This window comes from Oncorhynchus kisutch, linkage group LG15 (assembly GCF_002021735.2).
Source record: "Oncorhynchus kisutch isolate 150728-3 linkage group LG15, Okis_V2, whole genome shotgun sequence".
Classification (NCBI taxonomy): Eukaryota; Metazoa; Chordata; class Actinopteri; order Salmoniformes; family Salmonidae; genus Oncorhynchus; species Oncorhynchus kisutch.
In genome coordinates this window covers 26186357-26209694 of record NC_034188.2, presented here as the reverse complement: position 1 = coordinate 26209694, position 23338 = coordinate 26186357, and the positions used below count along the sequence as shown (strand labels likewise).

The following is a 23338-nucleotide window of genomic DNA, read 5'->3' as shown; positions in this document are numbered from 1 at the left end:
AAGAAACCTAAAGAGGAACCAGGCTATGTGGGGTGGCCAGTCCTCTTCTGGCTGTGCCGGGTGGAGATTATAACAGAACATGGCCAAGATGTTCAAATGTTCATAAATGACCAGCATGGTCGAATAATAATAAGGCAGAACAGTTGAAACTGGAGCAGCAGCACAGTCAGGTGGAAGTTGAAACTGGAGCAGCAGCATGGCCAGGTGGACTGGGGACAGCAAGGAGTCATCATGTCAGGTAGTCCTGGGGCATGGTCCTAGGGCTCAGGTCAGTTGAAACTGGAACAGCAGCATGGCCAGGTGGACTGGGGACAGCAAGGAGTCATCATGTCAGGTAGTCCTGGGGCATGGTCCTAGGGCTCAGGTCCTCCGAGAGAGAGAAAGAAAGAGAGAAGGAGAGAATTAGAGAACGCACACTTAGATTCACACAGGACACCGAATAGGACAGGAGAAGTACTCCAGATATAACAAACTGACCCCAGCCCCCCGACACATAAACTACTGCAGCATAAATACTGGTGGCTGAGACAGGAGGGGTCAGGAGACACTGTGGCCCCATCCGAGGACACCCCCGGTCAATCACTAGTGCAACGTCTGATTGTTGTTGTTGAACGCTGTCGAACACTGAAACCTGAACTAAAGACCTTGGTTTAAAAGCTGACAGTGTTTTATATACTTTTATTTTATTTTGAATCGAGCAAGCTCTGTTGGGCTTAATTGCTGTGAGAACTGCTATCTGTCCCGGGATCCTGCCAGATTCCGTATAGGGGGAGAGACGTGAAAGCCCAGCTAGCCTAGCTGGCTCGGTGGTCTGAAATGGATGCCGCTATTGAACTTTTCCAGCGTTACAGGTGCTGTATTTGCTTTGCTTTGTTCCGGGACAATGTGGACCACACTGACTTTCAATGTAGCATCTGCTTGTTTGCAGATGACTACAGGAGTGAAGTAGCTACTCTTAGCAAGCAAGTAGCAAACCTAAATAAGCTGCTGGGGAATCCACACCCACCTACTTTTTATTTTTCTTCCACCCCAGCAGCCGGGTGCTGCTCTGGTCTGGTGGAAGTTTCGCCTCAGTGTCGGCTCTCCACAGCCGACTGGCCCCTTCCCTGGAGAATGGAGCTGTTCTTGACCCAACCAACCAGCCATAGAGGAAGTTGAAGAAGGAATTCTCTGGCAACGGGGGTCTCCAATGGAGATGTTGAGCCTGGAACTGACACAGACCAGACACAGCTTTGCCGCCCTGTATCCAGATGTTCCGGCGACTTCGTCCTTGGTGGCTTCCCAATCAAGATTGGATCCTGCACCTGCACCTTCATCCTTAGTTCTGTCTGCCTGAGAGACCGGCCCATTCAACATCACCAGCTATCATCATAGGCAGCACTATGGTGAGAAACATCTTGGTTCCCAAGGCAAAAACCCTGTGCTACCCAGGAGCACAATTACAGGACATAACAAGGCTGCTTCCGACTGTTCTATCATAGATGCCGGGAGCTGACACTATCGTAGTCCATGTGGGGTCAAACGACATCAGGAGGGCTAGCTAGGAACATTTTAAAATGTATTTTAAATAATTGATTTTAGCATTAAAAGACAAAAAAAATTGCCAATAATTTCAGGTCCAGTACCATCGTTGGGCTGCGGGTGTGAAAGATTCAGCAGACATGCTGGTATTACACGTCTAGCTAAAAGACTACTGTAGCTCTGCTGGAGTCACATTTATTGATAACTTTGACACCTTCTGGAAACAGAAGATACTCTACAGGAATGACGGAGTCCATCCATATCTTGGCTCCTTGACTCTGTCCACGCATTTCAAGGCTGCGTTGAAACAATGACTGGTAAATTATCCAAGACTAGCTCAGTTAATCCCTATCATTGTGACAATGAGTTGTCATAATGCTGCATTAAATGTACATGATCTTAGGGGCATTGGCAAACACAACGTAAGTAATTTCATTTATGTCCCCCTAATTGCACTGAATACATCTGTTTATCCTACAGCTATTGTAAGCAGTAATCATGAGCCTATAAACCAGAGTTACATTGTAAGCACTGAGGCGGTGTGCAATAGCAGGAAGACCACTTCATGCAGCTCACCCTGCACGATCACCTCCAATGTAAATAACATGAGTAAGTCTACCTCAGATAAGCTTCCTAGTAAAGCATTAAAAACAATCAAGCAACCCAGAAAAGTGCAAAAATAGCCCATATTAACATATGTAGCCTAAGAAACAAGGTCCATGAAGTCAACAACTTACTTGTAACAGATGACATTCATATTCTGACTATCTCTGAAACTCACTTAGATGATACCTTTGATGATACAGTGGTAGCAATACATGGTTATAACATTTACCGAAAAGACAGCAATGCCAACGGAGGCGGTGTTGCGTTCCACATTCAGAACCACATTCCTGTAAAGCTTAGAGATTATCTAATGTTACATACTGTTGAAGTAATATGGCTACAGGTTCACCTAAAGCCCATTCTTGTGGGACGCTGTTATAGACCACCAAGTGCTAACAGTCAGAATCTGGATAATATGTGTGAAATGCTTGATAATGTATGTGATATCAACAGAGAAGTATAATTTCTGGGTGATTTAGATATTGACTGGTTATCATCAAGCTGCGCACTCAGGAAAAACTTCAAACTGTAACCAGTGCCTGCAACAGGTTGACAGTCAACCTACCAGGGTAGTTACAAACAGCACAGGAATTAAATCATCAACATGTATTGATCACATCTTTACTAAAGCTGCAGATGTTTGCTTTAAAGCAGTGTCCAAATCTATAGGATGTAGTGATCACAATAAAATAGCCATATCTAGGAAAACCAAAGTTCCAAAGGATGGGCTTAATATAGTGTATAAAAGGTCATACAATAAGTTTTGTAGTGATTCATATGTTATAAAGAATATTTACTGGTCTATGGTGTGTAATGAGGAGCAACCAGACACTGCACTTGACACATTTATGAAACTCCTTATTCCAGTAACTAATAAGCACGCACCCATTAAGAAAATTACTGTAAAAAATGTTAAATCCCCTTGGATTGATGAGGAATTTAAAAATTGTATGGTTGAGATGGATGAGGCAAAAGGTATGGCAATTAAGTCTGGCAGCCCAACTGATTGGTTAACGTACTTCATATTAAGAAAGGATGTGAATAAACAAAATAAAAATAAACTACACTATGAACAAAATATAAATTATATAAAGAATGATAGTAAAAAGCTTTGGGGCACCTGAAATGAAGTTTTGGGACAAAATGTCAACTCGGCTACTTCATTCATTGAATCAGATGGCTCATTCATCACAAAGCCCACTGATATTGCAAACTACTTGACTTAATTTTCATTGGCAAGATAAGCAAACTAAGGGATGACATGCCAGCAACAAACACTGACACTACACATTCAAGTATATCGGGTCAAATTATGAAAGACAAGAATTGTACTTTTGAATTCCGTAAAGTCAGTGTTGAAGAGGAGAAAAAATTATTGTTGTCTATCAACAGTGACAATCCACTGGGGTCTGACAATCTGGATGGAAAATTACTGAGGATAATAGCAGACGATATTGCCACTCCTATTTGCCACATCTTCATTTTAAGCCTACTAGAGAGCGTGTGCCCTCAGGCCTGGAGGGAAGCTAAAATCATTTCGCTACCCAAGAATAGTAAAGCCCCCTTTACTGGCTCAAAAAGCCGACCAATCAGCCTGTTACCAACCCTTAGTAACCTTCTGGAAAAAATTGTGTTTGACCAGATACAATGCTATTTCACAGTAAACAAATTGACAACAGAATTGCAGCATGCTTATAGGGAAAGGACACTGAACAAGCACAGCATTTACACAAATTACTGATGATTGGCTGAGAGATATCGATGATAAAATGATTGGGGGACTGTCTTGTTAGACTTCAGTGCAGCTTTTGACATTATCGATCATAGTCTGCTGCTGGAAAAACTTGTGTTATGGCTTTACACCCCCTGCTATAATGTGGATAAAGAGTGACTTGTCCAACAGAACACAGAGGGTGTTCTTTAATGGACGCCTCTCAAATATAATACAGATAGAATTAGGAATTCCCCAGGGTAGCTCTTTGGGCACCTTGCTTTTTAAATGTTTTACTAACGACATGCCACTGACTATGAGTAAAGTCAGAGTGTCTATGTAACACTATACCTGTCAGCTACTAAAGTGACTGAAATGACTGCAACACTCAACAAAGAGCTGCAGTTAGTTTCAGAGTGGGTGGCAGGGAATAACGTATCCCTTAATATTTCTAAAACTAAAAGCATTGTATTTGGAACAAACACTCATTAAACCCTAAACCTCAACTAAATGTTGTAATAAATAATGTATAAGTTGAGCAAGCTGAGATTATTTAACCGCTTGGACTAACCCAAGATTGTAAACTGTCATGGTCAAAACATATTGATGCAGTAGCTAAGATGGGGAGAAGTTTTGTCTAAAATAAAGAAGTGCTCTGCCTTAACACTATCAACAAGGCAGGTCCTACAGGCCCTAGTTGTGTTGCACCTTGACTACTGTTCAGTTGTGTGATCAGGTGCCACAAAAAAATTACTTAGGAAAATTGCAATTGGCTCAGAACAGGGCAGCATGATTGGCCCTTGGATGTACACAGTGAGCTAATATTAATAATATGCATGTCAATCTCTCATGGCTGAAAGTGGAAGAGAGATTGACTTCATCACTACTTCTGTTTATGAGAGGTATTGACATGTCTGTCTAAACTACTGGCACACAGCTCAGACACCAATGCATACCCCACAAGACATGCCACAAGAGGTCTCTTCACAGTCCCCAAGTCCAGAACAGACTATGGGAGGCACACAGTACTACATAGAGCCATGACTACATGGAACTCTATTCCACATCAAGTAACTGACACAAGCAGTAAAATTTGATTTAAAAAAACACTGTATGGAACAGCAGGGACTGTGAAGCAACACAAACATTGGCACACACACACACACACACACACACACACACACACACACACACACACACACACACACACACACACAGGGACACCTGTATTTGGTGAGTTTCTCCCATTCTTCTCTGCAGATCCTCTCAAGCCCTGTCAGGTTGGATGGGGAGCATTGCTGCACAGCTATTATCAGATCAGTTTCAAGTCCGGGCTCTGGCTGGGCCACTCAAGGACATTCAGAGACTTGTCCCGAAGCCACTCCTTCATTGTCTTGGCAGTGTGCTTAGGGTCTTTGTCCTGTTGAAAGGTGAACATTCGCCCCCAGTCTAAGGTCCTGAGAGCTCTGAAGCAGGTTTTCATCAAGGATCTCTCTCTACTTTGCTCTGTTCATCTTTGATCCATCCTGACTTGTCTCCCAGTTCCTGCCCCTGAATAACATCCCCACAGCATGATGCTGCCACCACCATGCTTCACCGTAAGAATGGTGCCAGGTTTCCTCCAGACGTGAGGCTTAGCATTCAGGCCAAAGAGATCAGTCTTGGTTTAATCAGAACAGAGAATCTTGTTTCTCATGGTCTGAGAGTCTTTAGGTGCCCTTTGGCAAACTCCAAGGGGGCTGTCATGTGAATTTTATTGAGGAGTAGCTTCCGTATGGTCACTCTACCATAACGGCCTGATTGGTAGAACGCTGCAGAGATGGTTGTCCTTCTGGAAGGTTCTCCAATCTCCACAAAGGAACCCTAGAGCTCAGTCAGTGACCATCCGGTCTTGGTCACCTCCCTGACCAAGGCACTTCTCCCCCGATTGCGCAGTTTCACCAGGGGGCCATCTCTGAGTTATTGGGGACCTTCAATGCTGCAGAAATGTTTTGGTACCCTTCAACACAATCCTGTCTCGAGCTCAACAGACAATTCCCTTGACCTCTTTGCTTGGGTTTTGCTCAGAAAAGCACTGTCAACTGTGGAACCTTACAGAAACAGCTCTGTTCCTTTCCAAATAATGTCCAATCAATTGAATTTACCACAGGTGGTCTCCAATCAAGTTGTAGAAACATCTCAAGGATGATCAATGGAAACAGGATGCCCCTGAGCTCAATTTAAATTCTCATAGCAAAGGGTCTGAATTAGAGGTAAGGTAAGTTGCTAGCTAGCATTAAACTTATCTTATAAAAAACAATCAATCAATCAATCATAATCACTAGTTAACTACACATGGGGCAACGTGTGTCCTGCGTTGCATATAATCGATGTGGTGGCATTCGCGAAAAAGCACTGTCGTTGCTCTTGCAACAGAGTCAACAGAGTCAGGGTATATGCAGCAGTTTGGGCCGCCTGGCTCATTGCTACCTGTGTGAAGAGTATTTCTTCCTAACAAAGACAGCCAACTTCGCCAAACGGGGTAATTTAACAAAAGCGCATTTGCGAAAAAAAGCACAATCGTTGCACGACTGAACCTGTTAGAGCCGATTTGGACATATTTGTATAAAAGACAGAACACACAGAGCTCCATGTACATTTGTGTAAATAAATTAGTGTATATGATGGAATTTAGGTACGTACCTTTCTGATTTATATTTACCTGGTTGAGATATATTAATTTGTTGTTAGTGTAACTTCGTTTTTGGCCCCCCCTCTTGCCCATTCATTGTACTGTGGTAATTGTGTTAGGAGAAAGGCAGGAAGTTGGGCCTTCGGGGGGAGGAGTCCTTGCTAGACACGGGAGCGGTCTAGTTTTTTGACCATACAGACATACAGACAGGCATACAAACAGGTCATATTATGTATTTTCCATATCAAGTAATCTATGCTTTAAGTTGATTGGAGAAGAATTTTTTTGTTAGATATAAGAAGAATAAACATTTTTGTTGCACCATTTTTGTTGCACCACATTTGGAAACGTTGAGTGTGGACTGTATGCGTACGAAACAAACCCGCTTCAGGCTTGGGCAGTGGCTATGGTAAAGAGGAAAGGAAGCCACTACAGTACCTAACCATAAACATCAATGCCTTTCTTAAAATCAATACACAGAAGTATATATTTTTTAAATCTGCATATTTAGCTAAAAGAAATCCAGGTTAGCAGAATTTCTCTTGTCACTTCTCTTGCGTTCATTGCACGCAGAGTCATGATATATGCAACAGTTTGGGCCGCCTGGCTCTTTGCGAACTAATTTGCCAGAATTTTACATAATTATGACATAACATTGAAGGTTGTGCAATGTAACAGGAATATTTAGACTTATGGATGCCTCCCATTAGATAAAATACGGAACGGTTCTGTATTTCACTGAAAGAAAAGTTTTGTTTTCGAAAGGATAGTTTCCGATTTCGACCATATTAATGACCAAAGGCTCGGATTTCTGTGTGTTATTATGTTATAATTAAGTCTATGATTTGATATTTGATAGAGCAGTCTGACTGAGCGGTGGTAGGCAGCAGCAGGCTCGTACGCATTCATTCAAACAGCACTTTACTGCGTTTTTCCAGCAGCACCACACAATGCTTCAAGCATTGAGCTGTTTATGAAGTCAAGCCTATCAACTCCTGAGAAGAAGTTGGTGTAACCGATGTGAAATGGCTAGCTAGTTAGCGGGGTGCGTGCTAATAGCGTTTCAAACGTCACTCGCTCTGAGACTTGGAGTAGTTGTTCCCCTTGTTCTGCAAGGGCTGCGGCATTTGTGGAGCGATGGGTAACGTTGCTTTGAGGGTGGCTGTTGTCGATGTGTTCCTGGTTCAAGCCCAGGTAGGTGTGAGGAGAGGGATGGAAGCTAGACTGTTACACTGGTAATACTAAAGTGCCTATAAGAACATCCAATAGTGAAAGGTATATGAAATATAAATTGTAAAGAGAGAAATAGTCCTATAATAACTACAACCTAAAACGTCTTACCTGGGAATATATTGAAGACTCATGTTAAACGGAACCAGGAGCTTTCATATGTTCTGCAAGGAACGTCAGCTTTTGTTACGGTTTTCTTGCGGTGAAAGAGAGTCGGACCAAAATGCAGCGTGGTTAATTCCATACATCTTTAATGAAGATGACACACGAACAAAACAAAAAACAATAAACGTAACGTGAAAACCTATACAGCCTATTTAAAAAAATAAAAAATCATTTATTATCTTCAATACCATTCATTCTTTACAACTCATAATTTTCATACATACTCAAATAATGGTATTTTAATTTAACTAATTTAACTAAACAAAAACCCCAAACAAAACCACAGGGGAGCATCTTTCCTCCCCGTCACCCTACAAACTACCTTTCCCTATCTCCCCGTCCCTAATCTATCCCCTTGCAAATCTAAATGACACCCAGCCCTAAACCCCCCTTCCACCTCTCCCGAGCAGCATGCTGCCCCCACTTCCTCTCCTCCCTCTTCATCCTCTCCCTCAAATCTCCTTCCACCCTCCTCACTATCCCTTCCACCCCCCAATCTCTCCCTGTCTTCACCATGTTCTGCCTGGCTTCCCACAGCCCCCGTTTAAAGAGACTCATGAGAAGCCAGAGCAGAAACCTGTCCCTATCCGTCCCTCTCGCTCTCCCTACACCTCTCTCTAACCTGGCCCACGTCAATACAAAATCCCCCCTTACCAAACCTAACAACACCCGTGCCCTAGCCCATACTACTCCGGCAAAGGCACAGTCCCAAAAGACATGGCGCACAGTCTCCTCCCTGCCACAAGAGGATCTTGGACAGGTGGGGGATTGCACCAAACTATACCGGTACATGTTGGAACGTACCGGCAAGCACTTATGGAGGCTCAACCAATTCAGGTCCTTGAGCCTGTTGTCCAGACCCCGCGCCTGCACTCCCTCCCAGACCACTTCAGAGATGCCCACTACAGGCGCCGGACTCCCTGCCTTTCTGACCTCTTCGTACAGGTGCCTGTGATCTAAACCTACTCGGGCAACTTCAACCTCAGGGTGTGCACGCAGCCACTTGGCCGCATGACCAAAGTGCCACGGCAGCTGTTCCGCCCGAGGACCCGTGATAGACCACACCATTATGCTTCTCGCCTGATACGAGAAGAACACCCGCAGGAGGTAACCGGACGGGTGTATCACTGGATGAGCAAGCTCCGTTAACAAGAAAGAAACAAAAATTGTGTCCAGCTTGAGGGGGAAATGTGGTACCCCCCTACCTCCCTCCCCGATGGGACAGATCATGCGCGCCCTGGCGACCCACTCGCACCTGCCACTCCACATGAACTGAAACACAAGCCTCACTAGAGGCCTCCTCAGACAAGCCGGCAATGGGTAGATGTACGCCAAATACAAAAGAGACGGCAACACATCCACCTTTAGGACCAGGACTTTGCCCATAAAAGACAAATACCTAGCCTTCCACATTGCTAGCTTCCTCTGTACCACTGCGATACGCATGTTCCAGTTCAGCGTCGCTGAGCCGGAGGTCTCAAAATGGACCCCGAGAATCCTCAGGGCCCCCTCACAGAGAGATAACCCCCCGGGCACATCCGTTCTACCGCGCCATCTACCGAAAAACTTGACGGAAGACTTTGCATGGTTCAGAACCGCTCCCGACGCTCGGGTGAAATCCCCAAAGATGGCAAGGGACCTTGTCAGGCACGAGTCCTTGCACAGCAGCAAGGAAGTGTCGTCGGCATACTGCGTCATCTTAACACGCAGCCCACCACTTCCAGGGATCAACAAGCCTTCCACCCCTGTGTCTGCCCTAATGGCAGCCCCCAGAGGCTCCATGTACAGAACGAAGAGGAGAGCCGAGAGTGGGCACCCCTGCCTGACCCCAGACGAGAGGTCAAAAACGTCACCCAAGTGACTATTTACACTAACTCGGCACCCCGCTCCGACATATAATGTACGAATCCATCCTATGAACTTCTCCCCAAATCCTAATCGACCTAACACTCTGAATAAAAAGGATCTATTCACGCGATCAAAGGCTTTCGCCTGATCTAGCGCTGCTACCATTAAAGGCAGTCCTCTATCTTCAACCCAAGCGATAGAGTCCCTGATTAACTGTAGGTTCCATCTAATAGAGCGGCCCTCTACCCCGCACGTCTGATCCTCATGAACGACGTAGGGAAGGGCTGTGCGCAACCGGTCTGCTAAAACCTTTGCAAGTAGCTTGTAATCTACGCACAGCATGGTCAATGGCCGCCAGTTGCCAAGGTCTGTTACTTCCCCCTTCTTATATAAAAGTGACAGCACACCAACAGCCATTGATCCCCCCGGGACCCCCGTCTCAAGGATGGCCTTCAAGACTTCGAGGACCACTGGTCCAAGTATACCCCAAAACTTGAGATAAAACTCAGCCGGCAGCCCATCCATCCCAGGCACCTTCCCTTTTCCCATCCTCCTAAGAGCGCTCTCAACCTCTTCTAGTGAAATCTGGGCCTCCATCACTTCTCTAATGTCCTCCGGCAACCGCCTGGACAAGTGTTCTAAAAACACATTTCCCTGCTCTACATCTATTTCCCTTTCCTTAAATAAACCTTGGAAATGATCAGTTGTCACCCTGACCATATCCTCTGGTTCTCTAACTATACTACCATTTTCTTCCCTAATGCCATGCATTACCTTCCTACTCTGTCTGGCCCTAACCGACTTAAAGAACATAGCGGAACAAGTCTCATTGTGTTCTAGAAAGCCACTATGCGCACGCTCCAGGAAAGCTCGAGCCTTCCGCTCCTGCAACTCCCTGAGCTGCGCCTTTAGGGTAGCGGATCTCTCCCAGTCAAACGACCCGCCGAGGTTGCCTGCCTCATACTCGAGTTCAATTAACCTTTGGATACGATCCACCTCCCTCCTCTCCTCCCTTTTTTTCCTCTTGCAATACCCTATTATAAAAGCCCTAATCCTCACCTTAACTAATTCCCACCACTCTAACACCCCCTCGCACATGGACCGGAGGCCTTCAAGCCTCCAAAAGAAATCATAAAACCTGTCAACAAAAGCCTGCTCCTCCAGCACATCCCGATCTAACTTCCAGTACCCCCTACCAAAGAGGCAGACTGGAGACCCCACCTGCAGGAGCACCCCGTCGTGATCCGAAAAGAAAACAGGCAACAGCCGCCCAGACAACTTACCCAAAGACCTGGGTACAAAAATATAGTCGAGCCTCCGCTCAACCCCCCTGGAGTTGCGCCATGTAGGACCGGCCATTTTCGGAGTAGTGTGCAGACCACCATCAACCAGACCATGGCAAGCCATTAGCCTGGTAATGGCGCCTGCACTGCTATCCCCCCCTATTCCTAAATCTGTATTAAAATCCCCCCCTATCACTAATTTCCTATTTGTGACACACAGGGGCGTCAGACAGTCCACCATCTCCCTCCTGTCTGCCACCACCTGTGGCCCATACACCACCACTAATCTAAATTTACAATCCCTTATCGTGACATCCACCCCTATAACCCTCCCCTGCATTACCACAAAAGAATCCTCCACTTTTACCTCCCTGTGCCCACACAAAATCCCTACCCCCGATGAGTGCACCCCCCCAATACCCCAAACCGACTCCCCCTTGTCCCACTCCCTCTTAAACCTACTAACATCCCCTCCATCCCTCAGGTGAACCTCCTGTAAAAAACAAAAATCAAACCCCACACCCTCCAAATAACTAAAAACCGCCCTCCTCTTAACAAAATCCCTTAAACCCCTTACATTTAAAGTAACAAAAGTAAAATTAGACCCCATGAAAGAATCAAATAAAAACATGTAATACACTCAAATTCTAAACCCAGACAGAAAAAAACTAAAACAGGAGACTCACCCGATGCTCCCCTGCTCCATATCTACCGGTGAAAACACCATCCGTACTCCCGACATCCCCCCCACTTCCTCCATCTCACCAACCCAGGATGCAGGAATAGTGTTTGGCTCCGGGGTGCCCTGCACCCTGGGTCTACCCCCACAATCCTCCCCCTCCCCAGTGCTGCAGCTGGATTGGAAAAAAATCGGGGAGGCTGAGTCCCCAAACAAAAAACTCCCCACCTCCTCCTGTACCCAGTCCTGAGTCTTGTTAGGTGTGTCCCCACCCAACAGAAGTTGAGGGCCTGGGGAAACCAGCAGCAACCCAGAGGTTTCTCCCACCCCCATCACTCTCTTGGCCATCCCCTCCCTCTCACTGTCGGCCAATCGCACCCTCCTCTTCATTCTCTTTTTTGGTGATGGCGGTAGTGGAGAGATACCACCCTCCCCCCCCACCAGCTCCTCCACCATACCCCTCATCTCTTCCACCAGGGCACTTTCCCCCCAGTCCACTTGCTCTTCCACCGTCTCCTTCTCCAACACTCCTCCCTCGCTTTCTTCTCTCTCATGCTCCTCCACTCGGTTGCCTTCTTCCGCCGCTTTTCCTGGTTCTCCTACTCCCGTGCCTTCCGTTTCCTTCTCTCTTCCATCCGCCGCTTCTTGCTCCTCCTCCTTCCTTGCGGCCTTCCCCTCTGAACCTGTACTCTGGTCATGAGGCTTGCTTCCTTCCCCCCCTCTTCTTCCCCCATCCCCCGCTCCTGCTTCCCCCCCAGCCGCAGACGCATATGACCTCTGACGAGCCGGGCACCCCCGCCACAGGTGTGCTGACGAGCCACACCCGTGGCACGCCTTAGGCTTGTCACAATCCTTCGCCTCGTGTTCCTCAGATCCACAAAATCTGCATTTTCTTGTGCTGCACGAGGCGAATATGTGGCCGTAGGCCATACAGCGCCTGCAAAATGGGGGCTGACGTGCATAAAACAACGTCCCCCTGTCAGCCCCTAGGGAGAACATAGCAGGAGGATGGAGGTAGCCACCATGTCCCTTTGGGTCCTCTCTGAGGAGGGCCTGGAAGCCTCTCCTCCCATTCCAAAACCCAAGGGAGTCTTTGAGGTGCCTTGCTGAGGAGACGTTATCCATGTATCTCCCCAGAAAGGCCCTCACCTCTTCATCCTTAACGTATGGGTTGTAAATGTTGACAGTTACAACCCTAAAGTTATTCTTCGCCAGGCTTGTTATTTCATAGTGGCTCATCGGCCTCTCGCCTCCCACTGCTCTTGCCCTTCTCAGGATATCATCGTGTTTCTCCTCTGTATATAGTGCCACATCGTATGCTCCCTCCAACGAGTTGCCTTGGAAACAAAACACGTCCTTCACCGTCAGCTTTAGAATCCCCATCAATATTATCCTTCCAAAAGTTTCCCGTCCTAAAGGCTCCAACTCCTTTTCCTTCCAAGCAAAACGAATCGTGTTGGCCAGCCCAATCCCAGGGACCGACCGTGTTGATGTATTTAGCACCATCTCCGCAAGGAGAATGGCGCTCGTTCTCTTCTCTTACAAAACAATGAAAAAAGAAAATCCAAAGTGACTGAGGCTATCTGGTGCAAACAAACACAGAGACAGGAACAATCACCCACGAAACACTCAAAGAATATGGCTGCCTAAATATGGTTCCCAATCAGAGACAACGAGAATCACCTGCCTCTGATTGAGAACCGCCTCAGGCAACCATAGACTATGCTAGAAAACCCCACTAAGCCACAATCTCAAAACCTACAACAAAAAAAAACATACATAAACACAACACAAAATAAACCCATGTCACACCCTGGCCTGACCAAATAAATAAAGAAAACACAAAATACTAAGACCAGGGCGTGACAGCTTTTTTACATGGCACATATTGCACTTTTACTATCTTCTCCATCACTTTGTTTTTGCATTATTTAAACATGTTTCATTATTTATTTGAGACTAAATTGATTTGATTGATGCATTATATTAAGTTAAAATAAAAGTGATCATTCAGTATTGTTGTAATTGTCATTATTACAAAGAAATAAATCACTATTTTTTTTTAAATTGGCCGATTAATCAGTATCTGCTTTTTTTGGTCCTCCAATAATCGGTATCGGCATTGAAAAATCATTTAAAAATCATAAAAAAATCTAAATCATTAAAACCTGTTTTTGATTGTGATTATGGGGTATTGTGTGTAGATTGCTGAGAATTTAGGCATGTTGATCTGGTCAGTAGCCATAGATTTCACGACCAAACACCTTCCAGATGGCAGAGGAAAAAAATTACGGCTACTCGGGCTCAGTAATATATAATTTCTATGCTGCACTAATGTGAAGTGGGGATAGCTGCAGGAACCGGACAACTCCTGCTTCATTCATTATTCAAGTCGTCACAACGCTAGCAGCATACTATTTTCAGGCTACTCTACATAAAGTACCCAATAGAAAACATCACGTAACCTACTTGCCTGGCTTCTATAAATGTAACTGCGGAGTATCATGTGTTGGCTACACGCGGCCTCTGGACACTTATGTTAGGTCCCATTATACACTGCTCAAAAAAATAACGGGAACACTAAAATAACACATCCTAGATCTGAATGAATGAAATATTCTTATTAGTACTTTTTTCTTTACATAGTTGAATGTGCTGACAACAAAATCACACAAAAATTATCAATGGATATCAAATGTATCTACCCATGGAGGTCTGGATTTGGAGTCACACTCAAAATTAAAGTGGAAAACCACACTACAGGCTGATCCAACTTTGATGTAATGTCCTTAAAACAAGTCAAAATGAGGCCCAGTAGTGTGTGTGGCCTCCACATGCCTGTATGACCTCCCTACAATGCCTGGGCATGCTCCTGATAAGGTGGTGGATGGTCTCCTGAGGGATCTCCTCCCAGACCTGGACTAAAGCATCCGCCAACTCCTGGACAGTCTGTTGGTGGATGGAGCGAGACATGATGTCCCAGATGTGCTCAATTGTTCAGGTCTGGGGAACCAGTCCATAGCATCAATGCCTTCCTCTTGCAGGAACTGCTGACACACTCCAGCCACATGAGGTCTAGCATTGTATTGCATTAGGAGGAACCCAGGGCCAAACTTACCAGCATATGGTCTCACAAGGGGTCTGAGGAAATAAAAATTATCTGGCAAATGCCAAACGTCCTGCAAGTGTTGGACTGTAAGCACAACCCCCACCTGTGGACCTCGGGCCCTCATACCACCCTCATGGAGTCTGTTTCTGACTGTTTGAGCAGACACATGCACATTTCTGGCCTGCTGGAGGTCATTTTGCAGGGCTCTGGCAGTGCTCCTCCTGCTCCTCCTTGTACAAAGACGGAGGTAGTGGTCCTGCTGCTGGGTTGTTGCCCTCCTACATGTCTCCTGATGTACTGGCCTGTCTCCTGGTAGCGCCTCCATGCTCTGGACACTACGCTGACAGACACAGCAAACCTTGCCACAGCTCCCATTGATGTGCCATCCTGGATGAGCTGCACTACCTGAGCCACTTGTGTGGGTTGTAGACTCCGTCTCATGCTACCACTAGAGTGAAAGCACCGCCAGCATTCAGAAGTGACCAAAACATCAGCCAGGAAGCATAGGAACTGAGAAGTGGTCTGTGGTCACCACCTGCAGAACCACTCCTTTATTGGGGGTGTCTTGCTAATTGCCTATAATTTCCACCTGTTGTCTTTTCCATTTGCACAACAGCATGTGAAATGTATTGTCAGTCAGTGTTGCTTCCTAAGTGGACAGTTTGATTTCACAGAAGTGTGATTGACTTGGAGTTACATTGTGTTGTTTAAGTGTTCCCTTTAAATACAAACATACACATAAATGTTTATTAATAAATATCAGGAATTTGGCATATTATTTATTGGGACAAATCTCCAAACTTGCTGTGTGGCACTGCCAGAAGATCAACATATCTGTGGCTCTTCCATGTTAACAACACTGTGACTTTGAGATAAAATTATGTTGATTAAATTACAAATACAACAATAAAATTGTTAGCTACATATTTATCCATTTACAATGTAATCATGTCAAATTTTTGCTATTTTCTCATGTAGGACATTTGGTGGAATTTGCAGAAAATGAAGCACTACTCTGTTGTAGTTCTCTGTAGGTTCTGAGCATTCTGCTGCCTCCTGTTCTTGGTCTTCGCTATAGAGAGAAAGATACCGAGAGAGAGTTTACGTCACATGCAAAGTTACACATTTACTGTTTTATTCTTGGTTTCTCTTGTTGGGATCACTCACCAAATTCCATCTTCAGCATGATCTTCATGCCTATACCCATGGCCAGGATCAGCACCACAGCAGACACACCACAGATCACTATGACCAACATCGTCACGCCTGACACACATGGAGACAGCACAGAGGGACAGACGTCCCCAGGAATTGGTAGGAAATAAAAATACTTTTCACACAATAGGCTCATTGGCAGAGTAGTAAGACAAAGCAATATCTTGACAGATCCAAATCCAATCATAAAATGTAAACATTGTAAATATTCAAGTCTCAAATATGATTGGCGAATAAGTCTACCTTCAACTTCAATCTCCTTTGGTTCTGAGGTGAAGTTGCCACAGGGACTCTGGATGGTGCAGGCATATTTCTCCTTGCCAGAGGTATCTATACCAACCTTCTTCACGGTGAGCTGGCTACTGTTCTTGCCCTTCAGGTGGACGCCATCCATCAGCCAGACAAACACCAGCGGGCTTTTTGGTTCCACCGGCAGGTTATGGGAACACTCAATGTCGAGGTTATCACCCTCCTGCACTTTGAACCCAGAACTGGTGTTCAGTAACACTTTAAAATCTGTTGGGTTAAAGAGATGTTAATAAATGGTTAAAAAGTGTTGTGTCATAGTTAGGGTCAAGAGTTGTGATTTTTTGGGTTGTCACACACACACACACACACACACACACACACACACACACACACACACACACACACACACACACACACACACACACACACACACTACCTTTTGAGCAGTACTGTTGAACTGAAAGAGGCAAATAAGGAAAAAGAGAATATTAGAGTCCCTGCCTCTGGTGTACAATATATCATCTTCATCTCCTCCTCAATGTTATCTCAGAGACATGTATACACTGCGTGTACAAAACATTTCCATGACAGACTGACAAGGTGAATCCAAGTGAAAGCAATGATGCCTTATTGATGTCACATTTTAAATCCACTTCAATCAGTGTAGATCAGGCGTGGGCAATTCCAGTCATCGAGGGCCTGATTGGTGTCACAGTTTTGCCCCAGCCCCAGCTAACACACCTGACTCCCATAATCACCTAATCAAACTGATCTTCAGTTTAGAATGCAATTTAATTCATCAGCTGTGTTTGCTAGGGACGGAGAAAAAATGTGACACCAATCAAGCCCTCGTGGACAGGAGTTGCCCACCCCTGGTGTAGATGAAGGGGAGGAGACAGGTTAAAGAAGGATTTTTAAGCCTTGAGACACTTGTCCATCACAATGGACAAGACAAAAGATTTAAGTACCTTTCAACGGGGTGTAGTTGTTGTCGGTGCCAGGTAAAAATATTCTCAGTGTGAAATAGTTCCCAATCTTTCTGATTGTGATGTCCTGTATAATTCTTACAGCACGTGCTTGCATTTGTGTGGATGGCTGAGCTCGTGTAGATGTCTCTCTCACACACTCTCCCTCAACCTTAAAGCTGTTCTTCGGGCATGTGCATTTCTACATCTGCAAATCCGGACTCGCGCGTCAAATTGCTGAGAGTTGGTTTGAGGAGATTGTTGCGATCGCAAAGACATGGCTCTGCTTTTTCTATTGACAGTGCATACAATATAGTTGTTCTAGACTGCTCTCTCAAAACAGGACCTGGGAACATCTGCTGATCTATCTACTAGGTTAGTGCTTATGTTCTATCTTTCAAAGTGATCGATCACAAGCGGACATTACTTCTCCTTTGCTAGCGAGCCAATTCAATCTTATTGGGGAAGCTCATCCCTCTCCATACTTGAATTGTGACCCGATTCAGGAAACTAGGCTTATGTCGCTGGTCACAACTTCACAACTTTAAAATCAAAATGCATGTTTTGGCAGAAATGCCTTCTCGAACATGAACTTTCATGCACCTTAATAATGTGTATGCCATCTGTAAATACAAATAAAATTGTTTAAATTACAAGCCTTGTAAAAAGCAGAGACCCGGAGCTACAAAATGGTAGATCATACGCTGCATTTGACGAACAGTGGGAAAGTTATTCTGCTTTGAAAGTTGATAAACTTGTAACCTCACTTGAGAAAGTGGCCTTTGAATGTTTTAGTACCTAGTGGAGGGTTCTTCTTTGTCTACACCCGTACAGCATCGTTCACACCCGCTTTAGCCCCACCTATCTCTTTAAGGGATGATCCGAGTGTTCTGACCTCACAACGGCAGTCGAGCACTCAAGCTATCTACTTCCAGACACAAATGAGAGAACACCCCACTCTGACCATTTTACTCGTCCTAGCAGAGCTGGTTATCCAGAGCGTTGGTGACTGTGCTGCTGGCAAAAATTTTATTATGCTTTTTTGCTGACAGTTACTGACACAGGCCATATTTAACGTGTGTTGAGCGTTCATAAATTCATTAGTTATTCTGCGCTAAGGCACACACAGACAAGAGTTCTCTGAAATCGGAGAAGATGGCCAGATTGAATTTATGAACACACCCAAAATGGTTACTTGCACAGTTGAGTCTTTAAGACATCTAGCTAGCTAAACAACGAACCATAATCCCAACTCATGACGTTACTACCCTGCATGAATCTGCAGGTAGCTAACCAACCACCACCAACTAGCAAAGCAAATGGCTCTGTGATACGAATAATAAGATCATACACGTAACGTTAGCTAGCAAGCCAGCCAGCCAGCTAACGTTAGCTAGCTAGCTTACAGTACACTAACTTCAAATGAAAACAATTGTCAAAATTAGAAATGTAACATTTGAAAATGTAGCTAGCCAGACTACTTTACCAGTGCTCTGAAATCGGAGTAGATGGCCAGAGCGAGTTTACCAGCTGACAACATCTGTTGCAGTGGCATTCTATTGAAATGTAATATTTTGTTAAGGCATTTGCTAGCTCAACAATGAACCATAACCCCAACTCATGGCGTTACTACCCTGGATGAATCTTCAGGTAGCTAACCAACCAGGTTCAATGTTAGCTAGCTAACATTAGGCTGTAACTAGCAAAGCAAACTGCTCTGAGATCATAAATGTAACGTTAGCTAGCGAGCCAACTAGCTAACGTTAGGTAGCTAACAGTACACTTAGTTTGAAGATGTAATCTGGAGACAGGTGTTTTCTCCATCTCCTTAGCTATCGTCCTGGAATTCCACTGATTTCAGAACTCGGTCCTCCAGAAAGTGGAGAGCAACACTTATGCAGTTTCACTACACAATAAAACGTTTAAAGCCGCATTAGACAGGATTACCTAGACATACTGACCAGCTCAAATAGACAGAAGAAGCATGCTATATGGCAGACCAATCCAAACTCATCTCTCGGTTTGTCCAGCCCACTCATTATCTCAGTCAATCATGGCTAGCGGGAAGGTTGCTGTTTTTTTCTGTGGCTAAACCAACTAGGCTCTTAATCTAACAATTGTATTTGTATTTAGAGAACACACATTTGTTATTAAGGCACATGGAAGTTCATTTTCCAGAAGGCATTTCTGCCAAAAAAAAACACATTTGAGATTCTTTTAAAGGTAACTTTCAACCGGCTCTCCTGTGAAGTAGTGACCAGCGACATACACCTAGTTTCGTGAAACGAGTTTGCAAAAGTTGCCGGGTACAAGTATAAAGGGATGCATAACAAAATCATGTATTTTATTGCAGCAATGTCTTCAGGAACATCTGAGATCTGAGTGAATGGACAGTTGTGACCCATAATAATGGCGCCAGACAATTTGAGTGTTTGTCTGCTCTGTAAATAAACACGTCATTTAAATACACAACCTGTGTGTTCCAGCTTCTGAACCAAGGGTCTGAATAAAGATGTTCAACTCCATCATATTGTTGCTGATGTATTACAGATGGCAGAACTGGAGGTTTACAGCATTCGGGTGGAGACACAGGAACTCCATCAGTCAGCATGGTGGTGGAGACACAGGAACTTGCCTGAAGAAATTATTCTGATTGTCTTGTTGAGTTTCTAAACTACCATTTGCTTACAATTCACATGACTAACAGTACCCTTCCACGTAAATATTAACACTCCACAGAGCTGGGCTTTACAGAAGTGGCCAGAAAAAAAGACATTGCTTAAATACAAAAAATAAGCAAACACCTTTTTTGTTCGCCAAAAGGCATGTGGGAGACTCCCCAAACATATGGAAGAAGGTACTCTGGTCATATGAGACTAAAATTGAGCTTTTTGGCCATCAAGGAAAGCGCTATGTCTGGCGCAAACCCAACACCTCATCACGCTGAGAACACCATCCCCACAATGAAGCATGGTGGTGGCAGCATCATGTTATGGTTATGTTTTTCATTGGCAGGGACTGGGAAACTGGTCAGAATTGAAGAAATTATGGATGGTGCTAAATACAGGGAAATCCTTGAGGGAAACCTGTTTCAGTCTTTGAGATTTGAGACTAGGACGGAGGTTCACCTTCCAGCAGGACAATGCCCCTAAGCATACTGCTAAAGCAACACTCGAGTGGTTTAAGGGGAAACATTTAAATGTCATAGAATGGCCTAGTCAAAGCCCAGACATCAATCCAATTGAGAATATGTGGTATGACTTAAAGATTGCTGTACAGCAGGGGAGCCCATCCAACTTGAAGGATCTGGAGCAGTTTAGCCTTGAAGAATGGGAAAAAAATCCCAGTGGCTAGATGTGCCATGCTTATAGAGACATACCCCAAGAGACTTGAAGTAATTGCGGCAAAAGGTGGCTCTACAAAGTATTGACTTTGGGACTTTGGTAAGTATTGTCTTTTATTTCTTGTTTTATTTTAATTCCAGGTTGTAAGGCAACAAAATAGGAAAAATGCCAAGGGTGGTGAATACTTTTGCAAGCCACTACGTGTGTATGTATGTATGTGTAGTTGATGTCCTGACACAATCACTCATATTCCACTAACATTTCAAACAACCGCCATATAAAAATGGATAACTATCCATTGACAGTATGAAATGAATACTGACCAGTAGCATTGAAGCATTGGGCAGTGCCTGAGCACAGGGTGTCACAGATGGCTGAGGGAGTTGGATGGAGAGGAAGAAAGCTTTGAATATAGATTTTGACTGAGTTTCGAGAAAGATCAAGTTAACACAGAAATACAACAAGCTAGAATACTGTAATGGTCTAATGTAAAAGTCTGAAGGTCAGGGGAAGGAGTAGGTTTGCAAGCTACCGGTAATTTAACAGTTACTGGAACATTCAGTAATTTAGGCCATTAACATGTAATCTATGGCAATCTATTCAAATTTATGTAATTTATACTTGAATACGTTTAAAAAATGTTTATATATATATATATATATATATATATATATATATATATAGGATTTATTTTTATATCTGTGTCCATATTGTCCATGAGTTTCTAGTGGATAGAGCATATGGTTCAAGACAAAAGCCTATTAAATGAAAATAATGCATTGTTGATAAGATGCTTTTTTCATTAACTCTTCGACCTATTGACTTTTCACAACTGCCACCAATTTAGCACATACACATTTACTCCAAAGACATATTGACATAGAAAAATACATGAAAAAAAGGATATTCATGCTGAAACCCTTCATCAAACACCAATGGTATTCACTAAGTTGATGGTTTATATTTAGGATAAGGTTTTACAGTTTCGTCATATTTCTTATTTTAAAATGATCTCATTTGATTATCTTATATCACATGGAATATAAGGCCACACAGAGGGCCAGAAATAATGACAGAAACCTGTGATAATCTGAAGTACCCCAAAAGGCCCTCCTCCAAGAAAAGTTTGTCAAATTCTGTCAGTTCAATGGTAAACTTAAAGTTACCAGTAATATGCCCTCCCTTTGCAACCCTAGGATGGAGTAATAAAGTGGAATGGTTACCATTGTCTGGTAATCCCGCAGCAGATATTCCAGGTGAGTGGGTTAAGTTGCACTTTAGACACATCAAGGGAACACAGGTAGAACAGACACTACCTACGGAGAAATATATTGAGAAGGTTGAGGCGGAGAGAGGGAAAGGGAGGGAAGAATGACAGCAGGGATAAAGGGAAAGAGAGAGGTGTGTGTGTGTGTGTGTGTGTATAGAGGATTGGGTCACAGGAGACAGAGAAGGGGAAAAAAGTGCTTCAACAGTAACTAACATAAATCCAGAATATTCACGAGGTAATATCAAACTGGCTTGTTTTTTAAAGGGAAATTGGATTGTTCCTTACTGATCATGAGAAGGCAAGCAAGTGAATACAAGCCTGTCCCTGTCCTCGCCTTCATTGGTACCATCTGACAAAGATGAGATGTCATTCAGTTTCTATTCATTCAAAAAGTTAATCAAAATAGAAATGGTTTCAAATGTAAATGAAACCCACTAACAATATTTAATTCAGGACATTCTCAATGTCAAAAACCTAGAAATGTTACTAAAAACTTAAAAAATAAAACCTGTTGATAGGATCATTAAATACATTAGCCTACATCATTACATTGAATAAAATATTTTACCTCTTGTGCTGGATCTCTGGTCATGCACGGAGTTCCCTGGATGAAGAGTGAGTGAGCATCTCTACAGAAAGTTATTGTACACTGTGGCTGATATAAACACTGATATGAATGCAAATCACCTCACCAGCCACAGCCCACGGCTACCAGACAGTAACACAAGCAATATTCAGATAATACCGGAACATGTTTGTGCCCTGCTTGGCACCTGGAGTTTGATGTTCATGAAAAGGAGTGATAAGACTGTCGGTGGTGCTATTGGACTGTTTTACATGATTCAGAACACATTTAGTAAGTCTCCTTGCCCGAGGAGCAGATCTTTAGTTTCTGTAGCATGAGGCAGTTTGATGGACCCGCTAGACAGGACTCTAGTCTATCGCATGGCCTTACCTTCAATCTAGCTCCTTGATGTGGAGTGCCAAGCAGAGATGCATCGGGTTCCATTTTTACACCCTTTGGTATGATTCCGCAGGGGATTGAACTCCCAACCTTGTGGTTAGAGTGTCCACCCTAAGGCCAATGAGTTGGTTAGAACAAAATGCCAGCGGTCAAACCTGGACATGGCTATAATATTTCATATTTTGGCATCATGACTGCCTCCAACACATATTTGCACATGCACACACACTATAACTCCTGAAGACTGATGTCAATGCACCTCTTATCAGAATTAATTGCTGACTTTATAGTTGAACCATGCAAATTGTGTGTTGACTTCCAAAGGATCAGGAGCCCTTTTCACAGACCGCACATTTCAAACAAATTATGAGCAGTACAGTACAAAAGTACACTGCATCATGGGATATGACGTTCAACTCTCCTCACTACCTGTCAGTCTGGCTCTGAAGCCATAAAGGTCTGTTCTCTGGACTTCAGATTCACTTCCTCTGTGGCCACCAGAGAGTGC

General features: G+C 44.0%; 1 protein-coding gene across 3 annotated transcripts; it reads right to left on the bottom strand.

The window, feature by feature from the left end:
* Positions 1–15556: 15556 nt before the first annotated feature.
* Positions 15557–22499, bottom strand: LOC109905999 (uncharacterized). 3 transcript variants are annotated; one of them, XM_020503628.1, is made up of 8 exons: positions 22435–22499; positions 22152–22215; positions 21820–21912; positions 20920–20970; positions 16724–16744; positions 16282–16554; positions 15991–16089; positions 15557–15895 (listed from the first exon to the last, which is right to left on the bottom strand). In XM_020503628.1, exons 1-8 carry the CDS (start codon positions 22456–22458, stop codon positions 15834–15836), a joined length of 687 nt encoding a protein of 228 aa, XP_020359217.1. In that variant the 5' UTR covers positions 22459–22499; the 3' UTR covers positions 15557–15833. The 3 variants fall into 3 exon arrangements, with proteins under 3 accessions (XP_020359217.1, XP_031645797.1, XP_020359218.1); XM_031789937.1 differs by lacking the exon at positions 16724–16744; XM_020503629.1 differs by lacking the exons at positions 16724–16744; positions 20920–20970.
* Between the last annotated feature and the right edge of the window lie 839 nt (positions 22500–23338).